Source organism: Oncorhynchus keta, chromosome 21 (genome assembly GCF_023373465.1).
Source record: "Oncorhynchus keta strain PuntledgeMale-10-30-2019 chromosome 21, Oket_V2, whole genome shotgun sequence".
Taxonomy (NCBI): Eukaryota; Metazoa; Chordata; class Actinopteri; order Salmoniformes; family Salmonidae; genus Oncorhynchus; species Oncorhynchus keta.
In genome coordinates, this window is record NC_068441.1 from 53,192,090 (window position 1) to 53,215,899 (window position 23,810).

General features: G+C 46.8%; 1 protein-coding gene across 1 annotated transcript in view; it reads right to left on the reverse strand.

Moving 5' to 3' along the window:
• Positions 1 to 23,810, reverse strand: part of LOC118378133 (arf-GAP with coiled-coil, ANK repeat and PH domain-containing protein 3-like) — a 116,585-nt gene that overhangs the window by 18,966 nt on the left and 73,809 nt on the right. Inside the window, exons 13-20 of the mRNA XM_052474580.1 lie at positions 16,144 to 16,256; positions 14,218 to 14,269; positions 8,734 to 8,834; positions 8,454 to 8,565; positions 4,868 to 5,094; positions 2,655 to 2,724; positions 2,393 to 2,487; positions 340 to 557 (exon numbers count right to left, since the gene is read on the reverse strand). Of these exons, the coding sequence (XP_052330540.1) occupies positions 340 to 557; positions 2,393 to 2,487; positions 2,655 to 2,724; positions 4,868 to 5,094; positions 8,454 to 8,565; positions 8,734 to 8,834; positions 14,218 to 14,269; positions 16,144 to 16,256 (988 nt within the window). The remainder of the gene's footprint in view (positions 1 to 339; positions 558 to 2,392; positions 2,488 to 2,654; positions 2,725 to 4,867; positions 5,095 to 8,453; positions 8,566 to 8,733; positions 8,835 to 14,217; positions 14,270 to 16,143; positions 16,257 to 23,810) is intronic.

Genomic DNA, 23,810 nt, shown 5'->3' on the forward strand with positions numbered 1-23,810 from the left:
TATCACCTCATATTACAAAAAGGTTTCCAGACAGGAGCTCTCATTATTTATTTGACAAAAGTAAAAGTGATAAAGTACAAGGGTTTGAAGATATGGAGGGACTGGTTTTAAATCCCCAGACTGTTTGAAGTGTCCGAAATTGGGATTGGGTCTCGTGACGACGTCTGCAGTCTGTCTGCAGTCTGTCAGCATCACATGCTTTCCTCAGGACTCTTCCACAACAGCTAAATGGATATTTTTCTAGTTGTATTGTCCTTCAAGGCATATGCAGGACAGCTTTCCACGGCTTAAACATTCAGTCAACTGCAGAAGGAGAGGAGAGAGAGAGAGTTTAGTCACCTGCGGAGAGGTTTCCTGGTGAAATCAAACCGGGGTCGTGTCGGTATTTCCGGCGGGTTTTGGGCGCTCCTCGCATGGAGCTGTTGTGGCGATGACACTTCTTCACGCTCCAGGGGCGGGACTTCCTCTCACCTTCCACCAATGAGTCACTGACACTAATCTTCTTCAGGAAACGCCTCTCCACATATTTAGCCTTGATCCACGCCTCCTTCTCTTGTCTAAGAGAGAGAGAGAGAGAGAGAGATGAGGGAAGACCGTATGTGTAACGTTTAGGAGTCTCCTAGCCAATAGGAGATGAGGGAAGACCGTATATGTAATGTTTAGGAGTCTCCTAGCCAATAGGAGATGAGGGAAGACCGTATGTGTCATGTTTAGGAGTCTCCTAGCCAATAGGAGATGAGGGAAGACCGTATGTGTCATGTTAAGGAGTCTCTAGCCAATAGGAGATGAGGGAAGACCGTATGTGTCATGTTTAGGAGTCTCTAGCCAATAGGAGATGAGGGAAGACCATATGTGTCATGTTTAGGAGTCTCTAGCCAATAGGAGATGAGGGAAGACCGTATATGTCATGTTTAGGAGTCTCTAGCCAATAGGAGATGAGGGAAGACCATATGTGTCATGTTTAGGAGTCTCCTAGCCAATAGGAGATGAGGGAAGACCGTATATGTAATGTTTAGGAGTCTCCTAGCCAATAGGAGATGAGGGAAGACCGTATATATGTCATGTTTAGGAGTCTCCTAGCCAATAGGAGATGAGGGAAGACCATATGTGTCATGTTTAGGAGTCTCCTAGCCAATAGGAGATGAGGGAAGACCGTATATGTCATGTTTAGGAGTCTCCTAGCCAATAGGAGATGAGGGAAGACCATATGTGTCATGTTTAGGAGTCTCCTAGCCAATAGGAGATGAGGGAAGACCGTATATGTCATGTTTAGGAGTCTCCTAGCCAATAGGAGATGAGGGAAGACCGTATATGTCATGTTTAGGAGTCTCCTAGCCAATAGGAGATGAGGGAAGACCGTATATATGTCATGTTTAGGAGTCTCCTAGCCAATAGGAGATGAGGGAAGACCGTATGTGTCATGTTTAGGAGTCTCCTAGCCAATAGGAGATGAGGGAAGACCATATGTGTCATGTTTAGGAGTCTCCTAGCCAATAGGAGATGAGGGAAGACCGTATGTGTCATGTTTAGGAGTCTCCTAGCCAATAGGAGATGAGGGAAGACCATATATGTCATGTTTAGGAGTCTCCTAGCCAATAGGAGATGAGGGAAGACCGTATATGTCATGTTTAGGAGTCTCCTAGCCAATAGGAGATGAGGGAAGACCATATGTGTCATGTTTAGGAGTCTCCTAGCCAATAGGAGATGAGGGAAGACCGTATATGTAATGTTTAGGAGTCTCCTAGCCAATAGGAGATGAGGGAAGACCGTATATATGTCATGTTTAGGAGTCTCCTAGCCAATAGGAGATGAGGGAAGACCATATGTGTCATGTTTAGGAGTCTCCTAGCCAATAGGAGATGAGGGAAGACCGTATATGTAATGTTTAGGAGTCTCCTAGCCAATAGGAGATGAGGGAAGACCATATGTGTCATGTTTAGGAGTCTCCTAGCCAATAGGAGATGAGGGAAGACCGTATATGTAATGTTTAGGAGTCTCCTAGCCAATAGGAGATGAGGGAAGACCGTATATGTAATGTTTAGGAGTCTCCTAGCCAATAGGAGATGAGGGAAGACCGTATATATGTCATGTTTAGGAGTCTCCTAGCCAATAGGAGATGAGGGAAGACCGTATGTGTCATGTTTAGGAGTCTCCTAGCCAATAGGAGATGAGGGAAGACCGTATGTGTCATGTTTAGGAGTCTCCTAGCCAATAGGAGATGAGGGAAGACCGTATGTGTCATGTTTAGGAGTCTCCTAGCCAATAGGAGATGAGGGAAGACCGTATGTGTCATGTTTAGGAGTCTCCTAGCCAATAGGAGATGAGGGAAGACCGTATGTGTCATGTTTAGGAGTCTCCTAGCCAATAGGTAAACTTGCTAACCAGTGCTCACCTAGGACTGGAAGGTCCAGGTTTCTTCACTCCCAGTTCCTCACAGGCTCCCTCATAGATGTGGTTAATCACATTGTTACCCAGCTCACACATCAACTGGAGACAGAGAGAAAGATAGCAGAGAAGAAACGATTAGCTGAGGAATTTCATAACCCCGAAACACGAAGAGAGATATTCCCAGAGTCCCAAGAAGCTTCTTTGAAAGGAATTACGTCATATCTTGAATCACGAAGATGATGCAGAGCAGGAAGTGAGAAACTCACCTTGAGTAGCTCTGGTTCCCAGGAGTCCAGTGTTAGTGAACGAACCTTGGAGCAATGAACCCCCAGACTCCTGTAGAAGACACACCACAGAGAGAGAGAGAGACAACAGGTCAGATAGCGTTTCCTAAACTCCGACTAGAGTATGTGTGTTGCGTAGCCTGTATTCTGCCGAAGATATGGAGGGACAAGTTTTAAACAGATTAAGTTGTCATCCCCAGACTGTCTGAAGTGACAGAAATCGGGTTTAGGTCTCGTGATGATGATGTCTGCAGTCTGCTTCCTGTCTGTCACTTTCATCTGTTCTACTTCTTGTCTCTGCTGCTGTTTGGCTGTTCTTTCACCTGTTCTACTTCCTATCTCTCACTGCTGTTTGGCTGTTCTGTCACTTGTTCTACTTCCTGTCTCTGCTGCTGTTTGGCTGTTCTTTCACTTGTTCTACCTCCTGTCTCTCACTGCTGTTTGGCTGTTCTTTCACCTATTCTACTTCCTGTCTTGCTGCTGTTTGGCTGTTCTGTCTTGTTCTACTTCCTGTCTCTCGCTGCTGTTTGACTGTTCTTTCACTTGTTCTACTTCCTGTCTCTCGCTGCTGTTTGGCTGTTCTTTCACTTGTTCTACCTCCTGTCTCTCACTGCTGTTTGGCTGTTCTTTCACCTATTCTACTTCCTGTCTTGCTGCTGTTTGGCTGTTCTGTCACTTGTTCTACTTCCTGTCTCTGGTTCGCTGCTGTTTGGCTGTTCTTTCACCTATTCTACTTCCTGTCTTGCTGCTGTTTGGCTGTTCTTTCACTTGTTCTACTTCCTGTCTCTCGCTGCTGTTTGGCTGTTCTCTGTTCTACTTCCTGTCTCTGCTGCTGTTTGGCTGTTCTTTCACCTATTCTACTTCCTGTCTTGCTGCTGTTTGGCTGTTCTTTCACCTATTCTACTTCCTGTCTCTCGCTGCTGTTTGGCTGTTCTTTCACTTGTTCTACTTCCTGTCTCTCGCTGCTGTTTGGCTGTTCTTTCACTTGTTCTACTTCCTGTCTCTCACTGCTGTTTGGCTGTTCTTTCACTTGTTCTACTTCCTGTCTCTCACTGCTGTTTGGCTGTTCTTTCACTTGTTCTACTTCCTGTCTCTCACTGCTGTTTGGCTGTTCTTTCACCTATTCTACTTCCTGTCTTGCTGCTGTTTGGCTGTTCTTTCACTTGTTCTACTTCCTGTCTCTCGCTGCTGTTTGACTGTTCTCTGTCAGGTGGGGTGTCACAGGTGAGGACTGAACTGACGGAAGTGTGGTAAACACCTGTCAATCCGTTAAAAGTTGACAGCTGCCTGAAGTCAGAAAACAAGGTGCAGTCATTGTAAATTGCTCACCCGTGATTGTTTCCAGTGTTGTTTTTAGTTTCCTACCTGTGGCATTGTGGGTACTGTAGTTTACCTGTGTATGCCGGAGCACTTAATGTATAGACGTGTGCTTAGGGTGTTGTAATTTAGTCTAGTTCACTGTAGCATTGTCGGTATTGTAGTCCAGCACCCTCAAACTCAACTCTGGACTTCGAAGCCAGTTCCACTGTGTTTTTACATTATTCCCCTCTAATGGGGGACTGATTTAGTCCTGGGACACCAGGTGGGTGATTCCCCTCTAATCGGGGACTGATTTAGACATGGGACACCAGGTGGGTGATTCCCCTCTAATCAGGGACTGATTTAGACCTGGGACACCAGGTGGGTGATTCCCCTCTAATCGGGGACTGATTTAGACCTGGGACACCAGGTGGGTAATTCCCCTCTAATCGGGGACTGATTTAGACCTGGGGCACCAGGTGGGTGATTCCCCTCTAATCGGGGACTGATTTAGACCTGGGACACCAGGTGGGTGATTCCCCTCTAATCGGGGACTGATTTAGACCTGGGACACCAGGTGGGTGATTCCCCTCTAATCGGGGACTGATTTAGACCTGGGACACCAGGTGGGTGATTCCCCTCTAATCGGGGACTGATTTAGACCTGGGACACCAGGTGGGTGATTCCCCTCTAATCGGGGACTGATTTAGACCTGGGACACCAGGTGGGGGATTCCCCTCTAATCGGGGACTGATTTAGACCTGGGACACCAGGTGGATGCAATTCATTATCAGATAGAACAGAGAATCAGCAGGCTCCGGATCTCGTAGGGTAAGAGTTGAGTACCCCTGGTCTAGTGATTCCCTACCTGTAGCATTGTGGGTAGTGTAGTTTACCTGTGTATGCCAGAGCACTCGATGCAGAGTAGGACTCCCAGGTTGATGGAGGCCCAGCATGGTGTAGCCTGGGAGCAGTCACAACACAGCTCATTACCCGGGAGGGTCTGCACCCGGTGGAGGATGCTCTCCCCCCTGCCCTCACCCCCTCTCCCCCATTTCTCCCCCCGGGGCTCGCTGGCTGAGTCTATACTGCTGGTAGAGGGGGAGGCTGTCCGGTCCAGACGCTAGAGAGAGACAGAACAAACGGTGGTTATGGTTAGTTATACTGCTGGTAGAAAGGGGAGGCTGTCCAGTCCAGATACTAGAGAGAGACAGAGAATAGAGGGTGGTTATGGCTGGTTATTTGGTTAGTTAGCTGAAGGCTTTTCAGGCCAGCTAGTTATACTGCAGGTGGGTCCAAGCTAAAGGCTTTAGGCCAGCTAGTTATACTGCTGGTTGGTCCCAGCTAAAGGCTTTAGGCCAGCTAGTTATACTGCTGGTTGGTCCCAGCTAAAGGCTTTAGGCCAGCTAGTTATACTGCTGGTGGGTCCCAGCTAAAGGCTTTAGGCCAGCTAGTTATACTGCTGGTTGGTCCCAGCTAAAGGCTTTAGGCCAGCTAGTTATACTGCTGGTGGGTCCCAGCTAAAGGCTTTAGGCCAGCTAGTTATACTGCAGGTGGGTGGGTCCCAGCTAAAGGCTTTAGGCCAGCTAGTTATATTGCCGGTTGGTCCCAGCTAAAGGCTTTAGGCCAGCTAGTTATACTGCTGGTGGGTCCCAGCTAAAGGCTTTAGGCCAGCTAGTTATACTGCAGGTGGGTGGGTCCCAGCTAAAGGCTTTAGGCCAGCTAGTTATACTGCTGGTAGGTCCCAGCTAAAGGCTTTAGGCCAGCTAGTTATACTGCAGGTGGGTGGGTCCCAGCTAAAGGCTTTAGGCCAGCTAGTTATACTGCTGGTTGGTCCCAGCTAAAGGCTTTAGGCCAGCTAGTTATACTGCAGGTGGGTCCAAGCTAAAGGCTTTAGGCCAGCTAGTTATACTGCTGGTTGGTCCCAGCTAAAGGCTTTAGGCCAGCTAGTTATACTGCTGGTGGGTCCCAGCTAAAGGCTTTAGGCCAGCTAGTTATACTGCAGGTGGGTGGGTCCCAGCTAAAGGCTTTAGGCCAGCTAGTTATACTGCTGGTTGGTCCCAGCTAAAGGCTTTAGGCCAGCTAGTTATACTGGTGGGTCCCAGCTAAAGGCTTTAGGCCAGCTAGTTATACTGCTGGTTGGTCCCAGCTAAAGGCTTTAGGCCAGCAGTTATACTGCAGGTGGGTATAAAGGCTTTAGGCCAGCTAGTTATACTGCTGGTTGGTCCCAGCTAAAGGCTTTAGGCCAGCTAGTTATACTGCTGGTGGGTCCCAGCTAAAGGCTTTAGGCCAGCTAGTTATACTGCAGGTGGGTGGGTCCCAGCTAAAGGCTTTAGGCCAGCTAGTTATACTGCTGGTGGGTCCCAGCTAAAGGCTTTAGGCCAGCTAGTTATACTGCAGGTGGGTGGGTCCCAGCTAAAGGCTTTAGGCCAGCTAGTTATATTGCCGGTTGGTCCCAGCTAAAGGCTTTAGGCCAGCTAGTTATACTGCTGGTGGGTCCCAGCTAAATGCTTTAGGCCAGCTAGTTATACTGCAGGTGGGTGGGTCCCAGCTAAAGGCTTTAGGCCAGCTAGTTATACTGCTGGTAGGTCCCAGCTAAAGGCTTTAGGCCAGCTAGTTATACTGCAGGTGGGTGGGTCCCAGCTAAAGGCTTTAGGCCAGCTAGTTATACTGCTGGTTGGTCCCAGCTAAAGGCTTTAGGCCAGCTAGTTATACTGCAGGTGGGTCCAAGCTAAAGGCTTTAGGCCAGCTAGTTATACTGCTGGTTGGTCCCAGCTAAAGGCTTTAGGCCAGCTAGTTATACTGCTGGTGGGTCCCAGCTAAAGGCTTTAGGCCAGCTAGTTATACTGCAGGTGGGTGGGTCCCAGCTAAAGGCTTTAGGCCAGCTAGTTATACTGCTGGTTGGTCCCAGCTAAAGGCTTTAGGCCAGCTAGTTATACTGCTGGTGGGTCCCAGCTAAAGGCTTTAGGCCAGCTAGTTATACTGCTGGTTGGTCCCAGCTAAAGGCTTTAGGCCAGCTAGTTATACTGCAGGTGGGTCCAAGCTAAAGGCTTTAGGCCAGCTAGTTATACTGCTGGTTGGTCCCAGCTAAAGGCTTTAGGCCAGCTAGTTATACTGCTGGTGGGTCCCAGCTAAAGGCTTTAGGCCAGCTAGTTATACTGCTGGTGGGTCCCAGCTAAAGGCTTTAGGCCAGCTAGTTATACTGCTGGTTGGTCCCAGCTAAAGGCTTTAGGCCAGCTAGTTATACTGCTGGTGGGTCCCAGCTAAAGGCTTTAGGCCAGCTAGTTATACTGCTGGTTGGTCCCAGCTAAAGGCTTTAGGCCAGCTAGTTATACTGCTGGTGGGTGGGTCCCAGCTAAAGGCTTTAGGCCAGCTAGTTATACTGCTGGTGGGTCCCAGCTAAAGGCTTTAGGCCAGCTAGTTATACTGCTGGTGGGTCCCAGCTAAAGGCTGTCAGTTGGAACAATCAATGTCATTCTCTCTGTAGGGTTCATGTTAGGGTCAGTACCTCAATGTCGTTCTCTCTATAGGTTTCGTGTTAGTGTTAGTACCTCAATGTAGTTCTCTCTGTAGGGTTCATGTTAGGGTTAGTACCTCTCTGTAGGGTTCATGTTAGGGTTAGTACCTCTCTGTAGGGTTCATGTTAGGGTTATTACCTCTCTGTAGGGTTCATGTTAGGGTTAGTACCTCTCTGTAGGGTTCATGTTACAGTTAGTACCTCTCTGTAGGGTTCATGTTAAGGTTAGTACCTCTCTGTAGGGTTCATGTTACGGTTAGTACCTCTCTGTAGGGTTCATGTTACGGTTAGGGTTAGTACCTCAAAGTCGTTCTCTCTGTAGGGTTAGGGTTAGTGTTAATATTAAGGATAGGGTTAATGTTAGGATTAGAGTTGAGGTTAGAGTCAGGGTTAATGTTAGGGTTAGGATTAGAGTTGAGGTTAGAGTCAGGGTTAATGTTAGGGTTAGGATTAGAGTTGAGGTTAGTCAGGGTTAATGTTAGGTTTAGGATTAGAGTTGAGGTTAGTCAGGGTTAATGTTAGGATTAGAGTTGAGGTTAGAGTCAGGGTTAATGTTAGGGTTAGGATTAGAGTTGAGGTTGGTCAGGGTTAATGCTAGGGTTAGGATTAGAGTTGAGGTTAGTCAGGGTTAATGTTAGGTTTAGGATTAGAGTTGAGGTTAGTCAGGGTTAATGTTAGGGTTAGGATTAGAGTTGAGGTTAGTCAGGGTTAATGTTAGGGTTAGAGTTGAGGTTAGTCAGGGTTAATGTTAGGGTTAGAATTAGAGTTGAGGTTAGTCAGGGTTAATGTTAGGGTTAGGATTAGAGTTGAGGTTAGTCAGGGTTAATGTTAGGGTTAGGATTAGAGTTTAGGTTAGAGTCAGGTTTAATGTTAGGGTTAGGATTAGAGTTGAGGTTAGTCAGGGTTAATTTTGGGGTTAGTGCCAGGATTGATTTCAGGGTTAGGGTTGAGGTCAGGGCCAGTACCTCGATGTAGTAGTTGTCTGATATCTCTCTGTATGCAGAGGCGATGGAGGCCTGTACAGCTTGGATCCAGGCCTGCCGTAACTTCTCTGACTCTGCCTGGAGCATACAGCTCCTAGTGGGAGAGAGGAAGGTGAGGAGAGGACACACACACACATATACATGTACACACCGATAGATCATATTCACACACACACACGCACGCACGCACGCACGCACGCACACACACACACACACACACACAGATCATATTTGCACATACAGTATACACACACATACTTACTTAGTGGGGGACACCACCTCGAAGCAGAACCTCCTCTCTCCGTCCTCACAAGGTTTGACTGAACACAGCCTCAGGTCCTCCACCACCACCGTCAGGGCATCCTATTGGCAGAGAGCAGCGTCAATCAAAACACAACATTCTTTCATTGGCTGAGAGCGGTGTCAATAAAAACCCAACATCCTTTCATTGGCTGGGTATCTTCAGCCCCTTCTCTTGTAATTTAGTCAGGGGGCCACCACATATTGTCTTTGGGGCCACCCTGGATTTATGGTGTCCAAAGTCCAATATTTATTTTATTTAACCTTTATTTAACCAGGCAAGTCAGTTAAGAACAAATTCTTATTTTCAATGACGGCCTAGGAACAGTGGGTTAACTGCCTGTTCAGGGGCAGAACGACAGATTAGTTCCATGTCTGCTCGGGGGTTTGAACTTGCGGTTACTAGTCCAACACTCTAACCACTAGGCTACCCTGCCGTCCATATTACAACCAGTAGTGGTTGTAATATGGTGTCCAATATGGTGTCCAAAGTCCAATATGGTTGGCATTATAACAGTAGTGTTTGTAGTTCTGGGGCCTGGCCAAGGTTGATCAGCTAACAGTAGTGGTTGGGGCCTGACCAGGTTAAACAGATAACAGTAGTGTTTGTAGTTCTGGGGCCTGGCCAGGTTGATCAGCTAACAGTAGTGGTTGGGGCCTGACCAGGTTACACAGCTAACAGTAGTGGTTGGGGCCTGACCAGGTTACACAGCTAACAGTAGTGCTTGTAGTTCTGGGGCCTGACCAGGTTACACAGCTAACAGTAGTGGTTGGGGCCTGACCAGGTTATAATAATAATATATAATATATAGGTTACACATAAAACAGTAGTGGTTGTAGTTCTGGGGCCTGACCAGGTTACACAGCTAACAGTAGTGTTTGTAGTTCTGGGGCCTGACCAGGTTACACAGCTAACAGTAGTGTTTGTAGTCCTGGGGCCTGACCAGGTTACACAGCTAACAGTAGTGGTTGTAGTTCTGGGGCCTGACCAGGTTACACAGCTAACAGTAGTGGTTGTAGTTCTGGGGCCTGACCAGGTTACACAGCTAACAGTAGTGGTTGTAGTTCTGGGACCTGACCAGGTTGAAGAGCTAACAGTAGTGCTTGTAGTTCTGGGGCCTGACCAGGTTACACAGCTAACAGTAGTGGTTGTAGTTCTGGGGCCTGACCAGGTTACACAGCTAACAGTAGTGGTTGTAGTTCTGGGGCCTGACCAGGTTACACAGCTAACAGTAGTGGTTGTAGTTCTGGGGCCTGACCAGGTTACACAGCTAACAGTAGTGGTTGGGGCCTGACCAGGTTATAATAATAATATATAATATATAGGTTACACATAAAACAGTAGTGCTTGTAGTTCTGGGGCCTGACCAGGTTACACATATAACAGTAGTGCTTGTAGTTCTGGGGCCTGACCAGGTTACACAGCAACAGTAGTGGTTGTAGTTCAAACAGACCAGGTCATATAACAGTAGTGGTTTAGTTCTGGGGCCTGACCAGGTTACACATATAACAGTAGTGGTTTTAGTTCTGGGGCCTGACCAGGTTACACAGCTAAAAGTAGTGGTTGTAGTTCTGGGGCCTGACCAGGTTACACAGCTAACAGTAGTGGTTATAGTTCTGGGACCTGACCAGGTTACACAGCTAACAGTAGTGGTTGGGGCCTGACCAGGAAACACAGAACTAACAGTAGTGGTTGTAGCCAGGGACCTGACCAGGTTCACAGCTAACAGTAGTGGTTATAGTTCTGGGATCCACCCAGGCAAGAACAGTAGTGGTTATAGTTCTGGGGCCTGACCAGGTTACACAGCTAACAGTAGTGTTTGTAGTTCTGGGGCCTGAGGCCAGGTTACACATATAACAGTAGTGGTTGTAGTTCTGGGGCCTGTTCCTATCCACACAGCTAACAGTAGTGGTTTCCTGACCAGGTTACACAGCCAGTAGTGGTTGTAGTTCTGGGACCTATCCACCCAGTAACAGTAGTGGTTGTAGTTCTGGGGCCTGACCTGGTTACACAGCTAACAGTAGTGGCCAGCAGGCCTGACCAGGTTACACAGCTAACAGTAGTGGTTGTAGTTCTGGGACCTGACCAGGTTCCAGCCAACAGTAGTGGTTGTAGTTCTGGCTAATGTTCCAGGTATCCACATATAACAGTAGTGGTTGTAGTTCCGGGGCCTGACCAGGTTAAGGCCAACAGTAGTGCTATGTAAGTTCTGGGGCTGAGAAGGAATATCACCCAGCAAGCAAGGTACTTCCTAGTCAAACAGTACAGGCCAGGAGGCTTTAATGTTCCGGGGCCCTCAGTAAGGACCAGTCAAACAGACAGGCCTATGAGATCCCAGTAAGGCCCTCAGCAAGTTCCTATGGCGTCAAACAGAAAGGTCTGGATTAGATTTTATAGACCCAGGGCCCTCCCAAGGTCATGTTCCTAGTCCACCCAGACAGGCCTGGATGCAGGCTTTAATGTTCTATCCCCCAAGGTCATTGGCTAAGTCCAACAGAAGGCCAGGATGCTAGATGTTTAGGTAGACCCAGTAAGGTACTGAGAGTCAAACAGAAGGCCTATAGATATAAGGTCAGGGCTAATGGTCATTAGTCCAACAGACAGGCCAGGAGGAAATCTTTAGGTCAGGGCCCTAGTAAAGACCAGCAAAATAATTATAGACTCAGTAACCCCCAGCAGGACTGTGAACTATCCCCAGTAAGGGCAGCAGGCTAATGGGCGCAGGTATCCAGGGCCCAGGTTAAGGCCAGCAGGCTAAAAACAGAACTAGACAATCATTTGGCCAGCAGGATAATGTTCCTATCCACTCCAGTAAGACCAGCAGGCTAATGTTCCTATCCACCCAGTAAGGCCAGCAGGCTAATGTTCCTATAGACCCAGTAAGACCAGCAGGCTAATGTTCCTATAGACCCAGTAAGGCCAGCAGGCTAATGTTCCTATCCACTCAGTAAGATCAGCAGGCTAATGTTCCTATAGACCCAGTAAGGCCAGCAGGCTAATGTTCCTATAGACTCAGTAAGATCAGCAGGCTAATGTTCCTATCCACCCAGTAAGATCAGCAGGCTAATGTTCCTATAGACCCAGTAAGACCAGCAGGCTAATGTTCCTATCCACCCAGTAAGGCCAGCAGGCTAATGTTCCTATCCACCCAGTAAGGCCAGCAGGCTAATGTTCCTATAGACCCAGTAAGGCCAGCAGGCTAATGTTCCTATCCACTCAGTAAGGCCAGCAGGCTAATGTTCCTATAGACCCAGTAAGGCCAGCAGGCTAATGTTCCTATCCACCCAGTAAGACCAGCAGGCTAATGTTCCTATCCACCCAGTAAGGCCAGCAGGCTAATGTTCCTATCCACCCAGTAAGGCCAGCAGGCTAATGTTCCTATAGACCCAGTAAGGCCAGCAGGCTAATGTTCCTATAGACCCAGTAAGGCCAGCAGGCTAATGTTCCTATAGACCCAGTAAGGCCAGCAGGCTAATGTTCCTATCCACCCAGTAAGGCCAGCAGGCTAATGTTCCTATAGACCCAGTAAGGCCAGCAGGCTAATGTTTCCTATCAGCAGGCTAATGTTCCTACCCAGTAAGGCCAGCAGGCTAATGTTCCTATAGACCCAGTAAGGCCAGCAGGCTAATGTTCCTATCCACCCAGTAAGATCAGCAGGCTAATGTTCCTATAGACCCAGTAAGACCAGCAGGCTAATGTTCCTATAGACCCAGTAAGGCCAGCAGGCTAATGTTCCTATCCACCCAGTAAGACCAGCAGGCTAATGTTCCTATCCTCCCAGTAAGGCCAGCAGGCTAATGTTCCTATCCACACAGTAAGACCAGCAGGCTAATGTTCCTATAGACTCAGTAAGACCAGCAGGCTAATGTTCCTATAGACCCAGTAAGGCCAGCAGGCTAATGTTCCTATCCACCCAGTAAGACCAGCAGGCTCATGTTCCTATCCACCCAGTAAGACCAGCAGGCTAATGTTCCTATAGACCCAGTAAGACCAGCAGGCTAATGTTCCTATCCACTCAGTAAGGCCAGCATATACCACAGTTGTAGAGCTATAGGGAGAGGGTGTCCAGGTATACCACAGTTGTAGAGCTATAGGGAGAGGGTGTCCAGGTATACCACAGTTGTAGAGCTATAGGGAGAGGGTGTCCAGGTATACCACAGTTGTAGAGCTATAGGGAGAGGGTGTCCAGGTATACCACAGTTGTAGAGCTATAGGGAGAGGGTGTCCAGGTATACCACAGTTGTAGAGCTATAGGGAGAGGGTGTCCAGGTATACCACAGTTGTAGAGCTATAGGGAGAGGGTGTCCAGGTATACCACAGTTGTAGAGCTATAGGGAGAGGGTGTCCAGGTATACCACAGTTGTAGAGCTATAGGGAGAGGGTATCCAGGTATACCACAGTTGTAGAGCTATAGGGAGAGGGTGTCCAGGTATACCACAGTTGTAGAGCTATAGGGAGAGGGTGTCCAGGTATACCACAGTTGTAGAGCTATAGGGAGAGGGTGTCCAGGTATACCACAGTTGTAGAGCTATAGGGAGAGGGTGTCCAGGTATACCACAGTTGTAGAGCTATAGGGAGAGGGTGTCCAGGTATACCACAGTTGTAGAGCTATAGGGAGAGGGTGTCCAGGTATACCACAGTTGTAGAGCTATAGGGAGAGGGTGTCCAGGTATACCACAGTTGTAGAGCTATAGGGAGAGGGTATCCAGGTATACCACAATTGTAGAGCTATAGGGAGAGGGTGTTTCCCTATTTAACCCTGTGGTTCCCGTTATGTGTTGGTGCGTGATTGTACCTGTTATGTGTTAGTCTTGTGTGTTAGGGTTTGTAGTTCCCTACGTGGATGTATTGTACTGGTTATTTATCCAGAGTAAAGTATGTACTCAGTCCTGCTCGACTCTGTCCTCACCTATACACCGTTGACAACAGGTGATTAAACCACCATTTAATGGTATAATGGCAGCCATATTGGATTTTTGGATGACACAACCGATTTGGAGTAGAGAAGGCTGATGGGAGGAGCTACAGGAAGACGGGCTCATTGGCTGGAATGGGAATACATGTGTAACTATGTGTTGTCAGGCAGGACCATACAACAGGCACAGAATGAGACCACATTTGACTTGGAAAATGTAAATTCATCAAAAATATTCATAGTTGATATTTCCTCCTGTTGTATCTTTCTCTTTACAGGTCTATATTTCCTAGATGCATTAAGATATCCTACTGCTGTTCGTTTATGTTGGGAAGGCAACTGACTACTTGTTTTCCAAATGTTAGCAATATCAGAGCTTGTAATATTGGGTTACATGAGTTTGTAGGGGTATCTCAATAACTAAAGCCCCTTTGTTGATGGTTGGCCACCAGCCTAATGATGGCACAAACAGACCGGCATTCAGGCGGATTACATAGCTATCCTTTCACAAGTCCCGGTTCTTTTCTTACCTTAAGTCGCTTCTGGTAGACCAGCTGGCTGTTCTGTATGGAGAACCACCGTCTGGAAGGAGAGAGGAGGAGGGGAGGAAAGGATTAGAGAGGAGGAGGGGAGGAGAGGAGACAGTTGGTAGAGCATGGCGCTTGTAACGCCAGGGTAGTGGGTTCGATCCCGGGACCACCCATACGTAGAATGTATGCACACATGACTGTAAGTCGCTTTGGATAAAAGCGTCTGCTAAATGGCATATATATTATTAGATGAGGTACCACTCTGAATCAAACAGTACTGTTGTGTTTTTACATTTTTTATTTCACCTTTATTTAACCAGGTAGGTCAGTTGAGAACACCTTTATTTAACCAGGTAGGTCAGTTGAGAACACCTTTATTTAACCAGGTAGGCTAGTTGAGAACACCTTTATTTAACCGCTGGGGTGGCAGCGTAGCCTAGTGGTTAGAGCGTTGGACTAGTAACCGGAAAGGTTGCGAGTTCAAACCCCTGAGCTGACAAGGTACAAATCTGTCGTTCTGCCCCTGAACAGGCAGTTAACCCACTGTTTCCAGGCCGTCATTGAAAATAAGAATATGTTCTTAACTGACTTGCCTGGTTAAATAAAGGTATTAAAAAATTTTTTTTAACCAGGTAGGCCAGTTGAGAACACCTTTATTTAACCAGGTAGGCCAGTTGAGAACACCTTTATTTAACCAGGTAGGTCAGTTGAGAACACCTTTATTTAACCAGGTAGGCTAGTTGAGAACACCTTTATTTAACCAGGTAGGCTAGTTGAGAACACCTTTATTTAACCAGGTAGGCCAGTTGAGAACACCTTTATTTAACCAGGTAAGCCAGTTGAGAACACCTTTATTTAACCAGGTAGGCCAGTTGAGAACACCTTTATTTAACCAGGTAGGTCAGTTGAGAACACCTTTATTTAACCAGGTAGGCTAGTTGAGAACACCTTTATTTAACCAGGTAGGCCAGTTGAGAACAAGTTCTCATTTACCACCTGGCCAAGATAAAGCAAAGCCGTGTGACACCAACAACCACACAGAGTTACACATGGAGTAAAGATGGAGTAAACAAAACATACAGTCAATAACACAATCCAATTTGCTGACTAGAGTGTTGGAGGCTATTTTGTAAATGACATCGCCGAAGTCAAGGATCGGTAGGATAGTCAGTTTTACGAGGGTAAGTTTGGCAGCATGAGTGAAGGATGCTTTATTGCGAAATAGGAAGCCGATTCTAGATTTGATTTTGGTTTGGAGATGTTATTAAAATTCTCGATTATCGTGGATTTAGTTGCATATCGCGGGGGCTATTCAATGCTAATGCAGAACGCCACAGAAGGTTTTTGTGCTGGTCAAGGGCAGTCAGGTCTGGAGTGAACCAAGGGCTATATCTGTTCTTAGTTCTACATTTTTTGTAAGGGGCATGCTTATTTAAGATTGAGAAAAGCACTTTTAAAGATAACCAGGTATCCTCTACTGATGGGATGAGGTCAATATCCTTCCAGGATACCCGGGCCAGGTCGATTAGAAAGGCCTGCTCGCTGAAGTGTTTTAGGGAGCGTTTGACAGTGATGAGGGGTGTTTTTTTTGACCGAAGACCCATTATGAGCAGTGATCGCTGAGATCCTGGTTGAAGACAGCAGTGGTGTATTTAGAGGGCAGGTTGGTCAGGATGATATCTATGAGGGTGCCCGTGTTTACGGATTTAGGGTTGTACCTGGTAGGTTCCTTGATGATTTGTGTGAGATTGAGGGCATCTAGTTTAGATTGTAGGATGGCTGGGGTGTTAAGCATATCCCAGTTTAGGTCAGCAAGCAGTACAAACTCTGAAGATAAATGGGGGGCAGAGGGGGGTCTATAACAAGCAGCAACAGTGAGAGACTTATTTCTGGAAAGGTGTTGTAGTTGAGGTGGTTCTATCTCACCTGTTCCAGGTCTTGAAGGCATTGGAGGCCCTCTTGAACAGGTAACCTTCCATCACCACTCCGTTAGGAGCGTCCACGTTGAACTCCACCTTATTATCATCATAGGAGAAGTCCTGGAGACCAAGACAAAGGGAGGGAGGGGGGAGACTGGGGTTAATGTCTGTGTCTGTAGCTAACTTACAGAGGAGAGGAGAGGAGAGGAGAGGAGAGGAGAGGAGAGGAGAGGAGAGGAGAGGAGAGGAGAGGAGAGGAGGGAGAGGAGAGGAGAGGAGAGGAGAGGGAGAGGAGAGGGAGAGGAGAGGAGAGGAGAGGAGGGTTAATGTTTGTGTCTGTAGCTAACTTACAGAGGAGAGGAGAAGAGAGGAGAGGAGAGGAGAGGAGAGGAGAGGAGAGGAGAGGAGAGGAGAGGAGGGTTAATGTTTGTGTCTGTTGCTAACTTACGGGGGAGAGACTGTGGTTAGAGTCTGAAGTAAACTGTAAATCTTTAAAGCTAACTGGGCAAAAAAAAAACAATTCCTGTAGTATGAACCATGGTACAACTGTATATTATGTTACTGTGCAGTAAATATATATATAAATATAAATATAAATATATATATATATATATACACACACCAGTCAAAAGTTCAGACACACCAACTCATTCAAGGGTTTTTCTTTATTTGCACTAGTTTCTACATTGTAGAATAATAGTGACGACATCAACACTATGAAATAACACACATGGAATCTTGTGGTAACCAAATAAAGTGTTAAACAAATCAAAGTAGCCACCCTTTGCCTTGATGACAGCTTTGCACACCCTTGGTATTATCTCAACCAGCTTCATGAGGTAGTCACCAGGAATGCATTTCAATTAACAGGTGTGCATTGTTAAAAGTTAATGTATGGTATTTCTTTCCTTCTTAGTGTGTTTGAGCCAATCAGCTGTGTTGTGACCAGGTAGGGGTGGTATACAGAAGATAGCCCTATTTGGTAAAAAGTCCATATTATGGCAAGAAGAGCTCAAATAAGCAAAGAGAAACAACAGTCCATCATTACTTTAAGACATGAAGGTCAGTCAACCAGGAACATTTCAAGACCTGAACATTTCTTCAAGTGCAGTTGCAAAAACCATCAAGCGCTATGATGAAACTGGCTCTCATGAGGACTGCCACAGGAAAGGAAGACCCAGAGTTACCTCTGCTGCAGAGGATAAGTTCATTAGAGTTAACTGCACCTCAGATTGCAGCCCAAATAGATGCTTCACAGAGTTCAAATAACAGACACATCTCAACATCAACTGTTCAGAGGAGAGAGACTGTGTGAATCAGGCCTTCATGGTCGAATTGCTGCAAAGAAATCACTACTAAAGGACACCAATAATAAGATTTTTGCTTGGGCCAAGAAACATGAGCAATTTACATGAGACCAGTGGAAATCTGCCATTTGGTATAATGAGTCCAAATTTGAGATTTTGGGTTCCAACCACCGTGTCTTTGTGAGACGCAGAGTGAACGGATGATCTCTGCATGTGTGGTTCCCACCGTGAAGCATGGAGGAGGAGGTGTGATGGTGTGGGGGTGCTTTGCTGGTGACACTCAGTGATTTATTTGGAATTCAAGGCACACTTAACCAGCAAGGCTACAACAGCATTCTGCAGCGATACGCCATCTGGTTTGCATTTAGTGGGACTATCATTTGCTTTTCAACAGGACAATGAACCAACACACCTCCAGGCTGTGTCAGGGCTATTTGAACAAGAAGGAGAGTGATAGAGTGCTGCATCAGATGACCTGGCCTCCACAATCACCCGACCCAGTTGAGATGGTTTGGGATGAGTTGCACCGCAAAGTGAAGGAAAAGGTGTGGCTACACTTTTTTTGGTTACTACATGATTCCATGTGTGTTATTTCATAGTTTTGATGTCTTCACTATTATTCTACAATGTAGAAAAGAGTAAAACAATTAGATGCGTGTTTCCAAACTTTTGACTGGTACTGTATATTACATGCAGTAAAATATAAATATATATATTTTTTAGCCACACCTTTGCACACTCTTGCCATTCTCTCAACCACACAGACAGACAGACAGACAGACAGACAGACAGACAGACAGACAGACAGACAGACAGACAGACAGACAGACAGACAGACAGACAGACAGACAGACAGACAGACAGACAGACAGACAGACAGACAGACAGACAGACAGACAGACAGACAGACAGACAGACAGACAGACAGACAGACAGACAGACAGACAGACAGACAGACAGACAGACAGACAGACAGACAGACAGACAGACAGACAGACAGACAGACAGACAGACAGACAGACAGACAGACAGACAGACAGACAGACAGACAGACAGACAGACGACAGACAGACAGACAGACAGACAGACAGACAGACAGACAGACAGACAGACAGACAGACAGACAGACAGACAGACAGACAGACAGACAGACAGACAGACAGACAGACAGACAGACAGACAGACAGACAGACAGACAGACAGACAGACAGACAGACAGACAGACAGACAGACAGACAGACAGACAGACAGACAGACAGACAGACAGACAGACAGACAGACAGACAGACAGACAGACAGACAGACAGACAGACAGACAGACAGACAGACAGACAGACAGACACACACACACACACACACACACACACACACACACACACACACACACACACACACACACACACACACACACACACACACTGAACGGAACGGAACGGCATCCGACATAGTGTATGACGCAGATCATTGTGTAAGCATCACGAGCTCAAATACTCAAATACTGAAAAGATCCTCAAGGTTTCTACACAGACAACACATTTGTTCTCTTGCAACAACAGAATCTAGCGGGGACTAAAGAGTTACATTTCAGGGACGGGTTCTAAACTCCATAGAACAGGAGATAACCTCTGGGGTTATCCACACGCTGCTACTACAGAACTGTCTGTCTGTCTGTCTGTCACCTAGGACTATAACCTACAGAACTGTCTGTCTGTCTGCCTGTCACCTAGGACTATAACCTACAGAACTGTCTGTCTGTCTGCTTGTCACCTAGGACTATAACCTACAGAACTGTCTGTCTGTCTGCTTGTCACCTAGGACTATAACCTACAGAACTGTCTGTCTGTCTGCTTGTCACCTAGGACTATAACCTACAGAACTGTCTGTCTGTCTGCTTGTCACCTAGGACTATAACCTACAGAACTGTCTGTCTGTCTGCTTGTCACCTAGGACTACAACCTACAGAACTGTCTGTCTGCTTGTCACCTAGGACTACAACCTACAGAACTGTCTGTCTGCTTGTCACCTAGGACTACAACCTACAGAACTGTCTGTCTGCTTGTCACCTAGGACTATAACCTACAGAACTGTCTGTCTGTCTGCTTGTCACCTAGGACTATAACCTACAGAACTGTCTGTCTGCTTGTCACCTAGGACTACAACCCACAGAACTGTCTGTCTGCTTGTCACCTAGGACTACAACCTACAGAACTGTCTGTCTGCTTGTCACCTAGGACTATAACCTACAGAACTGTCTGTCTGCTTGTCACCTAGGACTATAACCTACAGAACTGTCTGTCTGCTTGTCACCTAGGACTATAACCTACAGAACTGTCTGTCTGCTTGTCACCTAGGACTATAACCTACAGAACTGTCTGTCTGCTTGTCACCTAGGACTACAACCTACAGAACTGTCTGTCTGCTTGTCACCTAGGACTATAACCTACAGAACTGTCTGTCTGCTTGTCACCTAGGACTACAACCTACAGAACTGTCTGTCTGCTTGTCACCTAGGACTACAACCCACAGAACTGTCTGTCTGCTTGTCACCTAGGACTATAACCTACAGAACTGTCTGTCTGCTTGTCACCTAGGACTACAACCTACATAACTGTCTGTCTGCTTGTCACCTAGGACTACAACCTACAGAACTGTCTGTCTGTCTGCTTGTCACCTAGGACTATAACCTACAGAACTGTCTGTCTGCTTGTCACCTAGGACTATAACCTACAGAACTGTCTGTCTGCTTGTCACCTAGGACTACAACCTACAGAACTGTCTGTCTGTCTGCTTGTCACCTAGGACTATAACCTACAGAACTGTCTGTCTGCTTGTGACCTAGGACTACAACCTACATAACTGTCTGTCTGTCTGCTTGTCACCTAGGACTACAACCTACAGAACTGTCTGTCTGTCTGTCTGCTTGTCACCTAGGACTAAGACCTACAGAACTGTCTGTCTGCTTGTCACCTAGGACTACAACCCACATAACTGTCTGTCTGCTTGTCACCTAGGACTATAACCTACATAACTGTCTGTCTGTCTGCTTGTCACCTAGGACTACAACCTACAGAACTGTCTGTCTGCTTGTCACCTAGGACTACAACCTACAGAATTGTCTGTCTGCTTGTCACCTAGGACTACAACCTACAGAACTGTCTGTCTGCTTGTCACCTAGGACTACAACCTACAGAATTGTCTGTCTGCTTGTCACCTAGGACTACAACCTACATAACTGTCTGTCTGCCTGTCTGCGTGTCACCTAGGACTATAACCTACAGAACTGTCTGTCTGCTTGTCACCTAGGACTATAACCTACAGAACTGTCTGTCTGCTTGTCACCTAGGACTACAACCTACAGAACTGTCTGTCTGCTTGTCACCTAGGACTACAACCTACAGAACTGTCTGTCTGCTTGTCACCTAGGACTACAACCTACAGAACTGTCTGTCTGCTTGTCACCTAGGACTACAACCTACAGAACTGTCTGTCTGCTTGTCACCTAGGACTACAACCTACAGAACTGTCTGTCTGCTTGTCACCTAGGACTACAACCTACAGAACTGTCTGTCTGCTTGTCACCTAGGACTATAACCCACAGAACTGTCTGTCTCCTAGTCACCTAGGACTACAACCCACAGAACTGTCTGTCTGCTTGTCACCTAGGACTATAACCTACAGAACTGTCTGTCTGCTTGTCACCTAGGACTACAACCCACAGAACTGTCTGTCTGCTTGTCACCTAGGACTACAACCCACAGAACTGTCTGTCTGCTTGTCACCTAGGACTACAACCCACAGAACTGTCTGTCTGCTTGTCACCTAGGACTACAACCTACAGAACTGTCTGTCTGCTTGTCACCTAGGACTACAACCTACAGAACTGTCTGTCTGCTTGTCACCTAGGACTACAACCTACAGAACTGTCTGTCTGCTTGTCACCTAGGACTACAACCTACAGAACTGTCTGTCTGCTTGTCACCTAGGACTACAACCTACAGAACTGTCTGTCTGCTTGTCACCTAGGACTACAACCTACAGAACTGTCTGTCTGCTTGTCACCTAGGACTACAACCTACATAACTGTCTGCCTGTCTGCGTGTCACCTAGGACTACAACCTACAGAACTGTCTGTCTGCTTGTCACCTAAGACTACAACCTACAGAACTGTCTGTCTGCTTGTCACCTAGGACTACAACCTACAGAACTGTCTGTCTGCTTGTCACCTAGGACTATAACCTACAGAACTGTCTGTCTGCTTGTCACCTAGGACTATAACCTACAGAACTGTCTGTCTGCTTGTCACCTAGGACTACAACCTACAGAACTGTCTGTCTGCTTGTCACCTAGGACTACAACCTACATAACTGTCTGTCTGCCTGTCTGCGTGTCACCTAGGACTACAACCTACAGAACTGTCTGTCTGCTTGTCACCTAAGACTACAACCTACAGAACTGTCTGTCTGCTTGTCACCTAGGACTACAACCTACAGAACTGTCTGTCTGCTTGTCACCTAGGACTACAACCTACAGAACTGTCTGTCTGCTTGTCACCTAGGACTACAACCTACAGAACTGTCTGTCTGCTTGTCACCTAGGACTATAACCTACAGAACTGTCTGTCTGCTTGTCACCTAGGACTACAACCTACAGAACTGTCTGTCTGCTTGTCACCTAGGACTACAACCTACAGAACTGTCTGTCTGCTTGTCACCTAGGACTACAACCTACAGAACTGTCTGTCTGCTTGTCACCTAGGACTACAACCTACAGAACTGTCTGTCTGCTTGTCACCTAGGACTACAACCTACAGAACTGTCTGTCTGCTTGTCACCTAGGACTACAACCTACAGAACTGTCTGTCTGCTTGTCACCTAGGACTATAACCTACAGAACTGTCTGTCTGCTTGTCACCTAGGACTACAACCTACAGAACTGTCTGTCTGCTTGTCACCTAGGACTACAACCTACAGAACTGTCTGTCTGCTTGTCACCTAGGACTACAACCTACAGAACTGTCTGTCTGCTTGTCACCTAGGACTACAACCTACAGAACTGTCTGTCTGCTTGTCACCTAGGACTATAACCTACATAACTGTCTGTCTGCTTGTCACCTAGGACTACAACCTACAGAATTGTCTGTCTGCTTGTCACCTAGGACTACAACCTAGATAACTGTCTGTCTGCTTGTCACCTAGGACTACAACCTACAGAACTGTCTGTCTGCTTGTCACCTAGACTACAACCCACAGAACTGTCTGTCTGCTTGTCACCTAGGACTACAACCCTACAGAACTGTCTGTCTGCTTGTCACCTAGGACTACAACCTACAGAACTGTCTGTCTGCTTGTCACCTAGGACTACAACCTACAGAACTGTCTGTCTGCTTGTCACCTAGGACTACAACCTACAGAACTGTCTGTCTGCTTGTCACCTAGGACTACAACCTACAGAACTGTCTGTCTGCTTGTCACCTAGGACTACAACCTACAGAACTGTCTGTCTGCTTGTCACCTAGGACTACAACCTACAGAACTGTCTGTCTGCTTGTCACCTAGGACTACAACCTACATAACTGTCTGTCTGCCTGTCTGCTTGTCACCTAGGACTACAACCTACAGAACTGTCTGTCTGCTTGTCACCTAAGACTACAACCTACAGAACTGTCTGTCTGCTTGTTACCTAGGACTACAACCTACAGAACTGTCTGTCTGCTTGTCAACTAGGACTATAACCTACAGAACTGTCTGTCTGCTTGTCACCTAGGACTATAACCTACAGAACTGTCTGTCTGCTTGTCACCTAGGACTACAACCTACAGAACTGTCTGTCTGCTTGTCACCTAGGACTACAACCTACAGAACTGTCTGTCTGCCTGTCTGCTTGTCACCTAGGACTACAACCTACAGAACTGTCTGTCTGCTTGTCACCTAAGACTACAACCTACAGAACTGTCTGTCTGCTTGTCACCTAGGACTACAACCTACAGAACTGTCTGTCTGCTTGTCACCTAGGACTACAACCTACAGAACTGTCTGTCTGCTTGTCACCTAGGACTACAACCTACATAACTGTCTGTCTGCCTGTCTGCGCTTGTCACCTAGGACTACAACCTACAGAACTGTCTGTCTGCTTGTCACCTAAGACTACAACCTACAGAACTGTCTGTCTGCTTGTCACCTAGGACTATAACCTACAGAACTGTCTGTCTGCTTGTCAACTAGGACTATAACCTACAGAACCGTCTGTCTGCTTGTCACCTAGGACTATAACCTACAGAACTGTCTGTCTGCTTGTCACCTAGGACTACAACCTACAGAACTGTCTGTCTGCTTGTCACCTAGGACTACAACCTACATAACTGTCTGTC